Source organism: Talpa occidentalis, unplaced genomic scaffold (assembly GCF_014898055.3).
Source record: "Talpa occidentalis isolate TD23 unplaced genomic scaffold, MPIMG_talOcc4v2.1 talOcc4.8, whole genome shotgun sequence".
In the NCBI taxonomy this organism is placed as follows: Eukaryota; Metazoa; Chordata; class Mammalia; order Eulipotyphla; family Talpidae; genus Talpa; species Talpa occidentalis.
This window is the reverse complement of record NW_023605194.1, coordinates 81022281-81041849: the sequence shown is the minus strand read 5'-3', so window position 1 is coordinate 81041849 and position 19569 is coordinate 81022281. Positions and strand designations below refer to the sequence as shown.

The 19569-nt window shown below is 34.5% G+C and overlaps 1 protein-coding gene across 3 annotated transcripts in view; it reads right to left on the bottom strand.

The window, feature by feature from the left end:
• The window catches only part of KCNT2 (potassium sodium-activated channel subfamily T member 2), a 304909-nt gene that overhangs the window by 66836 nt on the left and 218504 nt on the right, over positions 1 to 19569 (bottom strand). For all 3 annotated transcript variants that reach the window (XM_037496318.1, XM_054690179.1, XM_054690180.1), the window contains exon 15: positions 948 to 1097. In XM_037496318.1, coding sequence (XP_037352215.1) covers positions 948 to 1097 — 150 coding nt within the window. The remainder of the gene's footprint in view (positions 1 to 947; positions 1098 to 19569) is intronic.

Here is a 19569-nt window from a genome sequence, read left to right as displayed (position 1 = left end):
TTTGGTCAAAAATGTAAACAGTATTTCTTACTTTAGCCAAAAAGTTTGAAAACCATTTGCTTAGTGTAGTAGAAGAAACTTTCCAAAGTAACATAAGAATCAGGATCCCTAAATTTTTTGTTGCTCTGTTTCTACTATATTTGGTTTACTCTGAATTTTGGATAAAAGTTTTTAAAATAGACTTGAATAAGTGTGCAACTTAGTAACAATCTTTGGATAAAACAGATGTTGAAAATTTCTTATATACTTTCATAGGGTATGCCCCAAACACAAATTATCCTGTAATGTTTTATTTAATATGTCTTATAAAGGTTATAAGTAATTCAACTTTACAAAAATTTTAAAGAGAAAATTCATATGTATAAATAGAATCACACTGAGAATTGAAGTGGAATACCTTGTGGAATACACTAAGTATATACAAATCCCCAAAATATGTTATATTAATATGTTTATCATACTGATGATGTTATTTTCATGACAAGAGTTTACTTTTACTTCTTAAGTAAACAATTTATCTTAAAAGAACAGGGAAATTAATGTTTATTTATTTTTTAACTTCTGTCTCTGGTCAAACTAAGTTTTAACGAAAGTCTAGTTTTATAAATGTTATTGTAACTTTGTTAAAGTTTTAATCAACACTTTAAAATTTAGATGTGTATTGATGATTCATTGCCATACAATTGTGAATTTTGGATTAAAATGTTTTAAGACAATTTGAAAGTTACTAAAGTAAATGTTCCTAATAAATTATACTTTACACCTGACAATATTAACTTGTGGAGACCACAAAAAAGGCCAGAGTTATAATGTTTATAAACATGTCAAAAAAAAACAAACCCAGAATACTTGTAACTCATGAGTACCAATATGGGCTGTATTTTAGAAAGCTGTTTAAAAGATATAATTGGTTTATATTCTGTAATACTTGGGAAGCAGAAACATACTTTTTATGTGCATGGAAAGAGGCATATGTAAAACTCTTTCCTTCATATTCAGCAAAAAATGTACTCTCTTCCAAAACAATGTGGTATACTTCATTCCCAGAGCATCTACCATACATCTTCTGCCATTGTTCTGGTGATTGCTGGCCTTCTCTGCAACAAAAGCACACACACATACACACATACAAAGAGAAAAACTCAGTGAAGGTGGTTAAAAAAGCAGATGTCATACATAGTCTGGATTTTCCCAACTGTAAGAATTGGAGAGCACAATTCAAAGACTTATCTGTGTGGTGCCCTAAATGATGGCATTATTTACAAATATTTTTAGAGATACTACAAAATCTTAAAAATACAGCATATAGTTTGAGAAGGGGGAGAGACTTAGTGGAAATTTTTCACCATTCAGCTAATGAAAGCATTTACACTGATCATGAACCAAAGACATGAGTATTTGACTCCTAATCTCTTTTTATGTATATCCTGTCATGAATACCATATAAATGGGGTGTATGTATATGTGTGTGTGTGCATAAACTTGTTTTATCATGTCAATAATATGATCCACTGCATCTCATTCATGATACTTGCTTGACTTCTGTAGGTTATTTTTTTGTAATTATCATTATAAATGTATACATATCAGCTTATCAATGTGATTTCATAAAAAATGTGTTCTTATTTCTACCATATTATAGCAATGACTTTTTTCAAATTATGTAGCAGTTAAGAAAAAGTTACTTGGTGATAAAAAATAGGGGCTCCCCAAAGAGACTGCCAGGAGCACTTTTTCAAAAGAAGATCAATTCATTACATTAAGTGCAACTTCTTTTGTGCTAGTCTGCTCAGTAGTCTTGCATATATAAAAAAAATCAAATCATAAATATACACTAGCTCTTTCCCCCTATTGTGCACAATAAATTCTGTTTACTTTTGCTGAATAAGGCTTTCAAACTGTAAGTGCAAGAAATGTACATTTTAGAAGGAAAGTGATAATATTCTATCAATCTCTACAGATACTTAATAGATGAAAACAAATGACAAAACATATATAACACACCTGTGGTTTATAAAGCTGTTTTAAACTCTCAGTTTTGTCTAAAGGATCAAGAGGAAGATAACATATTAATCAACATTTTCAAAGTACCAATGCATTGTTTTAGAAAACACGTACTTTTCCAGGTATATTACATTTGTACTTCAATCCTTAAATAGAGTAAAAAGTCTGAGATTGGAGTCTGATTGCATGATCTAAATCCCAAGTTTGCAAGATGGCTGAGTTATTTACTTCTAAGAGATTCTTTCCTGCTTCTGTGAAAAATAGTACTAGCATCATTAGGTTGAATAAAATGAGGTGTCACAAATAAATTACTAAGTGGATGTTGGCATTACTGAGTAACCAGTCAGTGAATGTTAGCTTCTTTTATTACTTTGCTGTTCTATTTCCTCATGGTTAAATTTTGGAGACAATTTCAAAATACCTTAAACAATGATCGTTAAACAATGATACTCTCTTAAAACATTATCCTTTTTGTCATAAGGTCAATGTATCTTTGGAAATAGAAAAATAAAATGAAATACTTTGGATTCGTGATTGCATATGGCTACATCTAACTATTGCTTCCTAAGAATGATCATTCCCAGTGGAGAAAATGTTCCCTTTGGCAAACAAAAATAAAATTATCTTTGTTATGTACCTCACTGCTACTTGGCAAGATGGTAACTGGCAAAGCTAGAATCCATTTTCAGGGTGGGAATATAAAACAAGGTGCCAGTAATTTGGATTTGTTTGCCATCCAAAAAATCAGGATTTGTTTGCCATCCAAAAAGCAGTATGAGGTCACTAATTGTCACACAAGGGTACTAAAAGTTACTCAACAGAATGCTTAATCTAATTCCAAGGGATGAAGTGGGAATACACTGTGGTATGGGAACAAAAAAGGAGAGGGTCAGACAAGGACAGTTCGAATGAATTTCCTTCAATCATTTGCTTGTTCTCATACTATGTTGTATTATATTGGCAACTTTTACCTAAAGGGACATATATTCTTTATGATTTCTTCAAAAATCTGTAATAGGTAACTAAGAATCTCTAAGTTCACCAAACTGTAAATATATACATTTTTCTCAGTTCATGTTAGTTGATAGAGAAATGTTTGAAATGAGTAATTCTAGTTAATACGTTGAATGTGAAGTCCCCACTCACTTCTGACATGAAATAATTAATGAGTACCTTCAATACACCAGGAAAAGCTGTAGATTCAAAAGTTATGGCCATTAACAAAAAGGACAAAAATGTTTTATTTCTTGAAGCCTTTAGTGGAGGCTTAAAGTAGAAATAAAATAAATAATCACATTATGTTATATGTTAGGAGTGACAAGTAGTGAAGAGAAAAATATGCAGACAGGAAAATAATGTTTAGGGGTGGCTGAGGAAGTCCTCACTGAGAGGATAAGATTTTCATTTAAGTGAGCATCTTGAAGAGACTAAGTGGGGTAATCATATGGGTAAATGGAGAAGACCATTCTAGATAGAAGTAGCAAGTAATTTCCCAAGGCAGGGAATGTCCAGTATGGCTAAGGAAAGGAAAGGAAACTAGTTCAGTTGGAGTTGAGAAAGGAGGGGAAAAATGAAGCCAGAGAGGGAGTCTTGTAGGTACGTATTTGTAAAATTTACCAAGTCTCTGACCTTTACCGCGGAAGATTTGGCAGCATTGGAGGATTTCAAAGATGGGTGCAAACTATTCTGATGTATTTTACAAAAATTTCTTGGGTCATTGTACTGATAATAGATTGAAGAAGGGGCACTGTCCAGTGAGGATGTTACTCTAATTACTGAACTAGATGATGATGGTTTCAACTGGGTTAGATTCTTGTGTTCTGAAGCTTGATCTGCAGGGAATTGCTAATTAAAGAGAAAAAAATATATATACTACTATGTCAACTAAAAATATGGAAATATAAATACAGAAAAACATAAATAAAATATCCGTACAGATAACATTGAAAATTAAGTCCTAGTGCTTATGAAATATCGTGGAGAAAACTCAAATATAAAATGTTAAAGAAGTGGTTTTATATTTGTCATTATAGTGAGGTAAGTCCTTAGGAAGAAGAGAAATCAGAGATAGTATACATGGGCTTTACAAATATTTGGGATGTCTATTTTTAAAATCTGAAATTCTGGGTACATGGATTGTTATGATTGCATTCTTATAACTTCTGAATATCTAAATTATTTCCCATAAATAAAAAGTAAAGTGCTTTGCAAAAGAAACAAAAAAACAGGATTGGCAATGAGAGTTTAAGCTTTTGTTTTTCACTGCTACCTTTCAGGGTAGCATTTTAAACCCCATCCACTATTGGAGAACCTCTGTGCTTACCATAATTTGGTACTAATATTTTTCTTAGGAAAGAAGTAATCATTGCTCCTTCTTCCCAGGACAAATGTATCAAATATCATTTTCCCCAAATAGCTACCTAGTTATTCAACTTATTGAATAATCCATCTTTTTGTTCACAGCTCTAAAATGACTTCTTCATCAAACACTAAATTCCTAATTATGTTTGTATTTTGACTTTCTAGCCTGTTAATTTGATTGTCTCAATCCATTCACTAAAACCACACTAGTTCAATTATTGTAGCTATAAAATATTTTCTTAAAGTTAAGGGCAAGCTCCTTTATTATTGATCTCCTTCAAAATTTTTCATGCTATTTCAGTTACTTTATTTTGCCATATGAACTTTAAGCTTGTCTACTTCAAAAAGAATGCTGGGAGCAGGTTACTGGAATGGTCTTAAATTAATAATTTTGGGTAAAATTGACATATTTATAATATTGATATATTGAACTTTTATTTCTATGTCTATTTTGGCCTCTTATTCATTGCCAATTATTGCAGAATGTAAGCACGAACTATTGTGAGCCCCATTGTCTATTTTGTTCTCTATGGGATCTTATGAACTATTGATAGAACATTTTCTAGGACAGAATAAACATTCATAAATATTTCTCTTTTTTTTTAAAGATTTATTTGTTTATACAATAACCGGGGTACAGGTCAGATGTGCTGGAGGGTGAGAGGAATCACCAGAGACAGAGCAGAGAACAGAACAGGCAGACTGAGTGAAATACACTGCTGAGGGGAGCAGCAGGCGAGACAGGGGAGATCTGTCCTGCCATGTGGGTATCTCTGCGGCCGGCGCGGTTCAAACCTGCACTGCAGAGGCTGCGGACAGCTTCGCAGCGCTGCGCTCAACTGCCTGCGCCATCAGGGAGGCCCCACATTCATAAATATTTCTTTAATGATAGAATTGAATCCTCCTGGTAATGTAGGTGATACATGCTTTTATTATACCCATTGTACAGAAAAACTGAAAATTAATGATTTCAAGTATCTAGCTGTATGAGCAGATCAAAAAATTGAACCCACACAGTCTGGCTACAAATGCTGCCATTAATTAGAAGCTTCAGTTCTGAGTAACTCTTATATTCAGTGTGAGGTTTCTTTTCTTCTGGCTAGCAGGGATTTAAGAGAAGCTTTAAAAAAATTAATAAGCTGTTCTAGTCAAAACATTATTGTATTGGCATTAAAAGAGTTCAAGTAAACAAAATATCCCAGAAATAAGTCATATATATGAGGTCATAAACAAGGGAGTCAAGAATACACAATGGGGAAAAGATAATCTCTTTAATAAATTGTATTGTGAAAACTGAACAATCCTATATAAAAGAATGAAACTGTATTTCTACATTGACCATTCACAAAAATCAACTCAAAATGAACTAAAGACTTAAACAAAGGATCTGAAACCATGAAGCTACCAGAAGAAAACATAGGTGGTGAGCATCTTGATATTATTGGTCTTGGTGAGGTTATTTTGGATCTACACCAAGATCAATGGCAATAAATGCAAAAATAAACAAATAGGGCTACATCAAACTAGAAAGCTACTGCACAACAAAGGATACCACCACCAAGATGAGAAGGCAACCTACTGAATGGGAAAAAATATTTGCAAATCATATCTGAGAAAGGATTACTGTCCATAATATGTAAAGAATGCATATTAAATAACAAAAGATACAAACAAATATTAAAAAGTAGGCAGAGGAACTGAATAGACATTTTTCCACAGAAGACATACAAATGGCCAATAAGCATATGTGAAAATGCTCAGTATTAGTAATCATCAGGAAAATAGCAATCAAAACCTTAAAAGAGATATCATCTCATAGCTGTTAGAACGGCTACTACCAAAAATACAAGAAATAACAAGTACAGGTGAAGATGTGGATAAAAGTGAGCTCTGCACTATTGGTGAAAATGTAAATTGGTTGATACCACTGTGGAAAACAATACAGAGGTTCCTTAAAAAGTTAAAATAGACCTACCATATAATTCAGCAATTCCACCTCTGGGTATTTATCCGAAGGAAATAAAAAACAGTAATGGTGACTACAGTTAATAATAACATGCTATGCATTTGATAGTTGATAAAAGAGTAAACCTTAAAAGTAGGAATTATAAACATATAGGTAATGATGAAAGTTAAGTAGACTGATTGTGTTAATCATTTCTCAGTATATTCAAATACCTAATCATTATGCTGTATATCTGAAACTAATGCAATGTGCTACGTCTATTACATCTTAACAAAATAAAATAATAGAGGTAATTTTATGGCCTGCAAATCTACAGACCTGTAAAAACAATGTTATTTGTCTTCAACTTACCATTCTAATTTTCTTTGTCTTATCTTTATGTATTCAGACAGATTTAATCTAGTATTACATTTGAATTAGAGGAGCTAATTACATAAATAAAAATAAAATTCCAAATTCTAATATAAGAGAATTCTTTAATTGTCACCTAAGTGACTCTTAAACTTGTCATGTATCCCCTTCTCCATCACTAATTCTTACTCTTAAAAGAGTCATAAACCTACTTTTAAAAAGCTGCCCTTTTATCATGATTTCTCTGCTATGCCTGAGTTTCAAATTTTATCTATCATTTTGCCTGTTTACTCAGATGTGTGCCAGTCATGAGTATTCTATAATTTCTTCTGAATAAGATTCTCTCTTATATCTAAGACTTTTCATTAAGCTATTCTGTCGACCTCCTATGCCCTACTCAATTTTTGGCCTGCAACTTAGTCGTTACTTCCCAGCTTTGTAATAGTGTACTTCTTTTACATAATACTGTAACACTGAATTGTTTTAATTCATTACTGTTGTGCTTGCTTGTGAAATAACTTCCATGAGGAAAGGGATGATATCTTGTTTACCACTGTATCTCTGAGACCTGACATAGTTCTGACACAGAGAAAGTGCTTAATAAATGTTTTGTTAAGTGAACAAAGAATAATATAACAATGTTCTTCATGCTTGGTTACTAAATGTTCAACTTTTCTAATTATATAATTCCATATCTCCTTCACCAGAATAATTTTTTAGTCCTAACAAATTATTTTTCCTATGATGAATTTACCAAAACAACTTAATGAAGATTAAAGATGTGTTTAAGCTAATCAAATGAACACTTAGGGGGGAAAATGTAGCTTGTGCATTTATTTACTTTTAACCTTGATATACACTTCAGTATGTAAAGCAGTATAGTTTATAGTCTATTTCATACCGTTTAAAGATGTTTTACCATACTGACTGAAAAGTGAATAGTAATGAACCCTTTCTAGACAGGTTTGTGTTCACCTTTATTTTCAATATAATTTCCAGTTCCACTGTTTGTAAAGGTATTTATTTATTTATTAAAGATTTATTTATTATTTATTTATACAAGCACTGGGCACAGTCAGAAGTGCAGGAGGGTGAGAAAACTCACCAGAGCCAGAGCTGGGAGCAGAACAGGCAGAAGGATCAAAGTACACTGCTGAGGGGAGCAGCAGGCGGCAGGAGAGGTCTGCGCGCCATGTGGGACCCTCGCGGTGGCCTGTGATCAAACCGGAGCTGCAGAGGCTGCCGGTAGCTTCGCAACCCAGCGCTCAACTGCTGCGCCACCGGGGAGTCCCTTGTAAAGGTATTTAGTAGGATGAAAAGCAATAGAAAAATGAAATATTTCATTAAGAAAATAATGAGTTTAGAAAACGAAGTTTATGCTTGATGCTTGAAAGAATCTCTCTGAGATCTCTATTTTCCCTGAAAGAAGGAACACGCTGTAGAATTCATGTACCCAATGCCAAAGGCACTAGAGCCCTAGAAATACTTTGATTGGGCAGCCTAGAAGGCTGTGTCTGCTATTCTCTGCATTTTGAATCCTAAACAAATACCTTAGTAAGAAAATTACATGAAAAAAGAAAGTGTAAGAAAAGCCAACAATGAATTGCTTAGGAGAAAGGGGGGAAAGTATCTTGTGAAATAAATTGCAAACTCCAAGTTAAGGTCTTCAAGAAATTGTAACCTTCAGTAGTACTTTTGTCCAACCTCCCATTCCTCTGCTTTAATGTCTCAGGCAGGTCCCATTTTTTTTTTTTTTTCAAAGCACGTTCAGTATTAAAAAACCAGCCCCATACAATTTGATATACCAGTCTTACCAGTTCAGGCTTATTCTTCCTGGGTTGGTGCTGCTCCTTGGACTAAGTCTAACTGGTCATTGATGTCCTCTATGAAGGTGTCCAAAGGCTGGTTATCTCATAAAGAAATGTGAAAATGCTTTGTAGAAAATAGGGAGTGGGTCTCTGTATATTATCACTGGCAAGCAAGAAACCTTCAGGTTCTAGGGTCTCCTCACCTTGTGGCCAACACCCTTAGAAGAGATACCTTAGAAGAGATACCAAATCTTTTTAAGCTATCAATTTTGCTACAGGTAACTCACACATATGCACATGGGCTACTCTACAGTTCTCTCTGCCCTGCCATCTCTCTCTCATTCTTTTTTCCTGTGTTCAGACAATCACAGAAACCCACAAAAGCAGAAATCAAACTGGCAAATGAGATGCAATTCCTATTTCCTGTAAACACTGCTATTCTCTATGAACAATAGGTAGTTCTTTTGCACCTCACTTCACTTGGCTGATGGGGGCCAAAGCACCCACTGTGCCAAAGCACAGACTCCTCTATTTGTTTTCTTTCTGATCTTCTTTTCACAAAAAAAGGGTGGGGAGATTAGAAAATGGCATATTTGACTCTTCTCTGTCCTCAGTTTTAAGTTAGTCACTAAACCTGGGACAACAGAGCAAGTCCTTCTCACCGTATTAGGTATTAGTAAAAGAAAAAAAAAAAAAACAACAACAAAACACCAGAAACAGTTTTGTTGTCTGTTTATTGCTGTCAAGTTAAAAATAAATTATTAAAAATATCATTTGTTCCACTTAACTTTCAGATGTATTATAGATCAATTTTGACAGCTGATATTATTTTTCTTTGAAACACTAATAGCACACTCCTCATTAATCTATGATTACAACTCAGGTCAAAGGGATACTTATTACCAGAGAGCAAAGTAGTTCACATACCAGTGTCTCGTGCTTCAATACAATCAACCAAGGCACGAGCACTATTATCTATAAATACGTGGTTCTACTATTTCAGGAAATAAATTTTAATCCAAACTCTGAATGCAGTAAAAGAATCTAAGATAGTTTTATCTTTAAATGTTATCCAAGATTATATTTTCCCAAAGGGAGAAAGGATTTAGCCGGAATTTCCTGTTTCAGACACAATAAGTTCAAGTCTTATTATACTATACAACTTGTTCCAATTTCTAGGAATGCCTTGAGATCAGGGTCGGATTATTGGTCAGTAATTACTGCTTTGGTCAGTAATATTGTTTGCATTTTTAAGGAAATAGCATAAAACTTTAATTTAGTAACAACTTCCTGTTCTTAATGACACGTGCCTTATAAAACTCATACAAATAAGTTTTAGAAAGCAAAGATTTTTTTACCTGTGTCTCCTTTAAGACTGTAATAGTGTCATTGACTAAAGGAAAACTAAGGAAGACTAACCATGGTTATTGAATCACAGCCCTAAGGCTGTAAAGTGTAATCCTTAATAGAAATCCATGTCTCACAACATTGTATTTGTATTTTTAAAGTACCTAAGTTGCAATTATTGAATTTAGTTTTGCTAGTACATTTTGTTCTCTTCAGCCCTAATAGTGAAATCCACATTATTCAATTTAAGATTCACCCCAAAATTGACACAAATTTATTAAAACTATATAGAGGATAATTATTAATTTTCAACCACTAGGTGGAACTGGGAGCTGTATGCCATTAGGATAAAAACCACTGTTGAACTAGAGAGAAGACAGAAATGTTACATAGCTTTCAAGCATTATTAACAGTTAACATACACAACACATAGTATTTTGAAAGGGATCTATTTCCAGAAGGAATGAAGCCAGACCTCTAAAGTTAAATTTGAAAGGGTGACTGTTCATAAAGGTGGCTGAAATTCATTGCTCTTAAAGTTAGTTAAGGTCAAAAACTCCAATGTGAATTTTTTTTTAAGCTCTTAATCAAAGAAGCTACGTAATGATCACCAAAGAAAATCCTGAATTTCTGCACTGACTTTTATTTTTTTTAGATTGTCAAATGAAAACACAATTCCATTTGTTGTAATGAAACTGCATTCTCAGCACTTTAATTCCATTATTTAAAAAGTCATAGCCCACTGACAGCTTTTAAGGCTGTTCTACTTCAGCTTTTAAAATTTATTCATAAATTGTACTTTCACACACCCCACCCACCCCCACTCAGAACACAGCTTGCCTGCTTACTGAATACCATGCATTAATTTCTGTTCAAGTGCTTCATGCCCTTGTACATTCACATTGCTCTATTCTATCTGTTCTTTAACTTAGCAAATCATTGTAAAATTTTCAGAAGTTATATTCTAAATATTAGTATTTAGGACTACAAAAGCTTCAGAAGCTCTTATTGTTATTTACATTTTATCAATTGACTGGGTCTTTTTCCCTTTTAAATTTATTTGTATTAGGAAATTATTGCTTCTCCATATTGTCATTTGATTATTCTCAATGTATGCAAACTAATCTTATAGCTAAAAGAAACTTTATTAATAAAACTAATTGTAGTACTAACGGAAATTTATAGTATGTTGGAAAATTGTTTGTAAAAAACATTGGCACTGAGTCCTACACTGTATGGCATATTGATCTTTTTGATCATAATATATTACATATGCATTTTCCAATTTCTAACATGATACTTTACATATTTGGATGCATGTGATTATTATTTATGGAAAATGAATGAACGGTCAAGCCATAACAACATTCTAACTCAACTCAATGTCACTGTTAACATTTTATCTATAGTTTATGTTTATGTTTTTACCAAAAAAAAAAAATTGCTTCAAATACTGAGCTGCATTTAGAGTTTTCAGATATCTTTTAATAATACTGATAGTAAAATTATTACTATTTCTTTTGGGCCTCTCAGGTGGCTCAAGGGGTTAAGGTGCAACCTGTGAAGCAATCCGTAGCCTCTGCAGCACGAGTTCAATCCCCGGCTGGCCAGGGAGCTACCCACATGGTGCAGCAGACTTCTCCTGACTTGCCCGCTGCTTCCCCCAGAGGTGTGCTTCTGTCAATCTGCCTTCTTTGTTCCCCACTCTGTCTCTGGTAAATCCTCTCACCTCCTCCCCACATCTGGCCTGTACCCCAGCTCTTGTATGTATAAATAAATAAATCTTTAAAAATTTATTACTATTTCATTGTAGGCATTACCTATTGACTTACTTCCCCAAGATATAAAAGAATGATCTCACAACAGATCCACCAAAGGGCTGTTCATATAATCATATTGTTATTTTTAATTCCTCCTTTGGAATCCTCCTTTGAGTTGTCTACAGAACAAGTTTAGTAAAGTAAATATGTGAATCAGGCCAGATGTAAGACAATGGGGAGTGTTTAGGTTTCTACTGAATTGGTTATACATGCCTCCTGAGTTGATTATAGATGATAACGATTCAAAAGAAAAAAAAAGTATTTACATGAGACCAGTGGCTAAATAACACCTACCTCAAGGAGAATTTGGACCATTAGTTGTGAGGTTGCAACTTCATATCTACCAGTCACTTTTAAACTTTAAATAATATACTTAAAACTCTGTTCTACTGGCTTTTTTGATTTTCCATTTTTTAAACTGAGGGTATTAACTACCCTCTTTTCACATTCTTTCTCTGCTTTACTACAAAATACAATGTGTTGTAAAGTTTTTTTTTTTTTTTTTTTTTTTTAAAGATTTATTTATTTATTTATTTATTTATACAAGCACTGGGTACAGTCAGAAGTGCGGGAGGGTGAGAGAATTCATCAGAGCCAGAGCGGCGAGCAGAACAGGCAGACCGACGAAGTACACTGCTGAGGGGAACAGCAGGCGGCAGGAGAGATCTGCAGGCCATGTGGCCATGTGGGACCCTCACTGGTGGCCGGGGATTGAACCAGTGCTGCAGAGGCTGCAGGCAGCTTCGCAGCCCAGGGCTCAACCGCTGTACCACCAGGGAGGCCCTGTAAAGTTATTTTTACAGTTAGATTGCAAATATTTGTATTTTGCTATTTAGATTAATGGCAGAAAACTTACACAATGCTATGTGTCAACTATACCTATAACAATGAAAAAAAGTAGAGAATCCATGTGTGGTGATCACATTACTATGATTATTGCAGCATAGTTCAATTGTTAAGTGGAGTGCTATATTAAAAAATTTACTTAATTTGCTTTATTTAAAATTTTAAAAAATTGCTGGGTTTATGATTGCTTTTGAGTCTACCATGGAGAGAAAATAGATGTCTTCTTTGTTGCATATGTTGCTTTTAATCTATTTCATGCTTTTATTGAGACCAAATATCTGGCTTTTCATATCATAACCTTTAGGAATATTTGGGTTTAGCTATGGTATAGATATGTGACAAAAATGTAGATTTTTACTTTGGTAGTGAGCTAAATGAGGAAACAGGTAGCACAAAGGCATTTGTTGTGGTGGGTGGCTGCAGTGATAGTGTATGGCTCTAGGATTTGGGGATGTCAAAGTTCCTGATCAGGTTAATGGTGTTAGCTATAGAAATAATTCATACAATTCTATGATGTTAGAGGCAAACTTTCTTGCTCTGTGAGTTTTCCGTATTCCTTTTAAAGTCTTTACACTTAGTTAATACTGATTACCTCCTCCTTTTCTACACATTTTAATAAGCTATTCTTCAACACTTGTGTTCTGTAATAGGACAATGCTCTGTTCCTACATACTTTTCATTTTCATTCATTATCATTTACAGGCAAGAGGTCCAATGAGTTTAAAGATTTCAATTTCCCTTCTTGGTTATAAACTCTTACAGTCCACATTCTCTTTTATTTATCTCTGAAAATTTGACTACATCAGATATTACTTCTCCTCAATTAATCCTCTGTGCTTTTCTTATGTACTCTTTTTCTAACTTGTTCTAATATAAGACTACATATATTACCATATACTCTATCTTTTTTCTCATATATTCTTTCTCTTTGTATCATCTGAAATCCTCCAAATGTACATAACATTATCATTAAAGGCTTTCATGAAATTTTAATTCAGCAATCACTGTAAATTTCAAAGGGTTTTATTTTTTTCCCTCGATTTGTTTGCCATACCACCTTTCTTTTTCAATATTTCTGAGAATAATAATCCAGTTACTCTGAATTTGCATATTTACTTATTAAGGCTTCTTCCTCTCCATGTTGTTGGAAAAAAAATCCAGAGCCTCCAGAATCATAATCAACAAAAAATTGATTTCTGTTGAAATCAGATGGAACTGAAAATGATAACCTCCACAAAATTCTTTTCTCAGCATTTTATTTCTTTAAATAATGGTCATCATCCTTTTATAATCTGTCACTATTCTCCTGAACTATTATACTTTTCTACTTTTCAAAAATACATTTGATTTCCTTTTAGTGTATTCCTTCTCATTTACTGAGATTCTTCTTGCTTTCAAAATATATATTTTGCTTCCCTTTCAAATGTTAGTGGATTATTGATATTTTTAAATTTGTTACTAGTGAGTACAAGATCCAACCTTGCCAACGAACTCAAAACAATTCCAGTGTAAGTAGAGATAACCGTTTTCCATCTAAATTTATTTCCCTAATTTCATTCTGCATACAGGTAGTCAGCAAAAGACAATAGCAATATTTCTAAGTTATGAGCATGAAATATAAGTGTAAGAAATGGATTTGGTAAGGGGTTGGTTATACCTTAAAATGAACATGAAGGAATTAGGCAATTTAGTCTGGAGGCTTTAACTTCCAGATTATAAGCGTGTTGGATCCCCATCTCAAACTGTCTGTGTGCATATATATTCTGTCTGTTCGCATATATATTGCAGAAATATTCTTCTAATTTGCTTAGGAAAAATAAGATTTTTTTTTTTCTAGTAGTAGTCCAACTAAACTTAATTACAGAGCACTGGTGCCATGGTACATGGAACAGGAATAATTGTTTTACTTACAAACATTCAATTAAAATCTCTCTTCTTTTTCTAGTAATCTTGTAACCCAGAGCTTCACTGGGGGATAGCATATTGTCCTGTTGTAAATATAATCTGAGACGGAGATTTCTACTGAATTTATTTCTTTATCCATTTTTCATCTCTTACAATTTTTGTGAAATTTCTCATGTCTTCCACTTTTTCCCGAAGAGTAAAGCTTCTGATTTTTTATTTCTTTCTCATCATTTCAACAGCATCTCTTGAGAAGAGAGCAGATAAAGGAATATGGTTCATAAACTACTGTGAACCAGAGACATCAAAGAATCACCTTTAGTGCCTCCCTTACTTAATTTATATAACTAATGTTTATTGAGAATCCATGCTGTGAAAAACACAGAAGATACATGAATGAGTGAAAACATGTTCTTTACCTTGAATGAAATGGTAGCCTACTGAGTAAAGAAAATTAAATAGATTAAAGGACCAAAATACATGCTCTGGCAGAATATAATAAAACCCTATGCCAGTTCATAGAAGGAAGAAATCACATTAAATTGGGGAGTTTAAAAATATTCAGGAGAAGATAGAATTTTTGGATTTAGCAAAATCATCCAGGAAAGCAAAAGAAATGAATTCAAGGCAGAGGGAACACCATTAAAAAAGGATGCAGAAGGCGGAAACCACAAAGTATATTTAGGATCATGATATTTGGAGAACATGGCATATATAAGAGAATCATGGGAGATAGGATATAAAAATAAATTAGGACTAGAGCATAGAGGGCCTCAAATAAATACAACAGACATATTTGCATCTAATTTGATGATGAGTGATGAGCTATTCAAGGCTTTTCAAGCAGAAGACTGCCAGACTAGACCAGGATCCAAATTTCTCAAAATATTTAATAGAATACTGTTCCAGTTGATCTTTTAATAGGTATGCTTAGGGAAACATTTCTCAGGTAGTCAGAGAGATTTTGGAGACACTTCATAAAAAAAACATATTTCAGTGGAGATTTTCAGCACACATGAGTTTATATAAAAGAAAAGTAAAAGCAACTTTCAGATTTCTGTCATTTTCCTCCTTGTGATTACTTCCATTCAGACCTCCAAACTTGAAAGCCTGTTTTCTTTTTAATGGGAGAAATACAGAAAAGACTCCCAAGGATATATAGGCATCAAAGATGCAGGCTTCTATGGAATCAGCAAAACTAGGTGCACTCTGAAAACAGTAACAGCTTATAAATGTGTTCTGGTAAAATCTACAGTGCCCCTCACTTTCACACCTTCTGCTGTGCACATCCTATCCTGCCCCCCAATTCATACACCGAAGTGCTAACCCCAATCCCTAACAATGTGACTACTTGGAGCTCTAAGGTTTTTGAGGAAGTGATTAAGTTAAACTGAAGCTGTAAGGGTGGGCCCTAGACCAGTCATGAAGATTGCAGTCTTCATGAGAAGAAATATGGGCACAGGGATAAGTGTGCACAGAGTAAAGACCATGTGAGGACACAATGAGAAGGTAGCTCTTCGCAGGCCAGAATGACCTCAGGAGAAGCCACTCCTGCCAATACCTTGAGCTTTGACTTTCAGCCTCTAGAACTGATAGAACATTAATTTCTGTTGTTGAAGCCTCCCAGTCCCATTGTTATGGCAGCACTAAGGGAACTAATTCAATGGTCAAAAGAATACAAGGAATTCAGAACAGAATAGTGCAAAGTAGGAGAGTTGTTGGAGAAGAATAAGTGAGGACTATTGTACAGTTCCTTGATTAAGTAAAATTAATTCACCTCTAAGGGAATGACACTGGAAGGAAATATTAAAAGGCCATTTCCATGTAGTCTGGGGGTCTGAACAGCAGAACATTTCTTCCCAGGCTATAGTTAGCTGAAAAGCAGAGAATTTTGAAGCATGAGGAAAGATAAATTTATTGGTCAGTTGATGCAGCCAGGTGAGAAGGTACCACAGCATCCTCACTCCCAACACACACACACACACACACACACACACACACGGAGGTGTGTTTGGTGTGGAAACCACATTTCTCACAGGCTCTTTATTAACTTCATATGTAAACCTAAGAAGTCATCTGGGGGAGACTAAGGAGACACTTGAGGAAGTGAGTAGCCTGGCAAAAGTAACTGAGGACTAGCTGCATCCCAGCAGCTCCATTCTCCAGACAGCTCTGCGGGGCAGATATCAGCCCTCAGAACAAGCACTAGGTTTAAGGTCTATCAGGAAGCCATTCAGATGGTGATAGCAGCTGTGGTCAGCAACTGTCTAGTGGACTGCTGCACTGGCTGTTCAGGCAGGATGTGAGACCACAAAGGAAGCACAGAGTCACCATGCCATCAGTCACATGTTCAGTCACATGTTTACACTTTCCTATCCTGCTGTTGTTAGAGAGTCACTAGGTTGCTAATAGTGTGAGGTATTAGGGATAGGAAAGACATTTAAGGTTTGATTTAAACAAAGCCAGTTAGTACTCTCAAATCTGGCTGAAAACACTAGAAAATATACACATCAAGCTACTAATGGAATTTAGGACTCATCATAAGAAAGTTTTATCAAATAAAATGTAGGATATATACTCCAAGTGATGAGTAGTTGAAATCAAATGTTCAAATGTATTAAAACTTGAAAAAAAAAAGTGCTTTGCTCTAATGGGAAATCCAGGGTCTCTCATCTCATGGGCACTCTATTTCATCCACCTTACTGGAGCTGTGTGACTGAATTAGATTTGCCAGATTACAAAATATAATCCTCTGTCCCAGTTGTGGAGTGCGAAATTTCCAACAGAGCTAAAGATAGCTCTCCTAGGCAGGCTCTTCCCTGCCCCCACATTTTTTTTTTTTTTTAATTTTAAACACATATTCTTTTATTTTTTTTTTTTATAATATTAAATTTTATTTTTATATTCCCCCATACAATTGCAAACGCCCCATTCTGACCCCAATCCTTCCCCTCCCGCCCCCCCACCCCAAAAAGTGTCTCTGGTTCATAGTTTTTTGTTGATTTTGATTTTCACTTTCTTATATTCATTTTCCTGGTCCCTTATTTAAGTTTTCTAGATTCCTGCTATGAGTGAGACCATCCGGTATTTTTCTTTTTCTTTTTGGCTTATTTCGCTGAGCATGATCCCTTCCAGTGCCATCCATGTTGCTGCAAATTGCATGTGTTTATCTTTTTTGAATGCTGAGTAATATTCCATGGTATATATGTACCACATCTTCTTGATCCAGTCATCTATTTTTGGGCATTTGGGTTGTTTCCAAAGCTTAGCTATTGTAAACAGTGCTGCTATAAACATAGGAGTGCAGGTGCTCTTTGGAATTGATGTTTCTGTGTCCTTTGGGTAAATACCTAGGAGTGGAATTGCTGGATCATATGGAAGCTCTATGTTTAGTAGGTCCAGAAATCTCCACACAGCTCTCCATAGTGGTCCCTGCCCCCACATTTTTTTCCTTCTTTTCAGTCAGGGTGGCAAGAATAATCTCTATTACTTTTGAGAAACTTTCTCTCCTCTCTCATGGCAGCTGATTCCCCAGGCTGTCTGTGGACCAGCTCAATAATAAAGGGAGAAACTCTTCCTTGCCTTCCTGTGTCCATTCTTTTCCTGGGAATAGTAAGACATGAGAGTTTCCTTTTCTCTCAGAGTCCAGTGCTGAAAACTGGGACCCTCCTAACGCTGAAGTATTACAAAGGAGTTGTCATGACCAATTTTCATGTAAGGTCACTGACCTGACGGTCAAAGAAAAACAGAGACTTCAGCAGATCCTTAAAGTTTTGTTTAGAATTTAGGTTCATGGTAGTGGGATATAGCAAAAAAATTAAGTAGCTTGATTTTTTTACTTGCCCATGTTTCCTACAAATATATTTTTCTTAAAGATTTAGCTGGGAAAATTCCTTTAGTTAAAATACTATCTAAAATATTCAAAAATACTCTCCAATAAAGCTGTATGAAATGCTTAAAAATAAATACCTAATTCCTCTTTCATTGCCCTTCACTGCCTTGACATTTTACTTTTTTATGATCAGAAAATGTTGGCAGGCGCACCAATGAATCTGCTATATGCTTCTTGGTGCACTATAGGGTTTACATGATGTCAACATCTCTTTTATTGGTATGTTTACATTGATACCTAGGTTTAGGCGATGTCTGTCAGGTTTCTCTACAGTCAAGTTATATATTTTTTTTCCTTCATATTAACCCCAATTGGGGGAATTTGTCTACAAATTTGTATTTTTCTCTTTCCTTTTGCGTTGACTAATTGGAATTTTTCAATATGAAAAAGATGTCCCTTCTCCTCCATTTATCTAATATTTAGTATGTTGTTTATTACATCAGCATGAGCTCACCAGTTTTTATTTGATTTTATGAGTTAAAATCTTATGTCACAATTACTTGTTTTTCAAATTGTTATATTTTGGTTTATTAAGAACTCCTTAGATTTGGTTTTGTGAAACCAACTCAAAATGAATTAAAGAACTAGACATAAGACCTGAAACATAGACCTAGACAGAAGACCTGATTTTTACTTTATTATAATTAGTATTTTCCTGGTCCCTTATTTAGGTTTTCTAAATTCCTGCTATGAGTGAGACCATCTGGTATTTTTCTTTTTCTTTCTGGCGTATTTCACTGAGCATGATCCCTTACAGCTCCATCCATGTTGCTGCAAATGGCATGAGTTTATCTTTTTTGATAGCTAAGTAATATTCCATGGTGTATATGTACCACATCTTCTTGATCCAATCATCTATTTTGGGGCATTGGGGTTGTTTCCATAGCTTACCTATTGTGAATAGTGCTTCTATAAACATAGGGGTGCAGGTGCCCTTTGTTCAATAAATGGTGCTGAGAAAACTGGGTTGCTACATGCAAAAGAATGAAGCTTGGTTACTACCTCACACCATGCACAAAAACCAACTCAAAATGGATTAAAGAACTAGACATAAGACCTGAAACCATAAAAAACATATATAGAAGGAAATATAGGCAAAACACTACATGACATACACCTCAGTAACATTTTTAAAGACACTTCGCCCAAAGCAGTGATAGTGAAGGCAACGATAAACAGCTGGGACTACATCAATTCTGTACAGCAAAAGAGACAGTAACCAAAACAAAGAAGCACCCCACCGAATGGGAGAAAATTTTTGTACACAACACT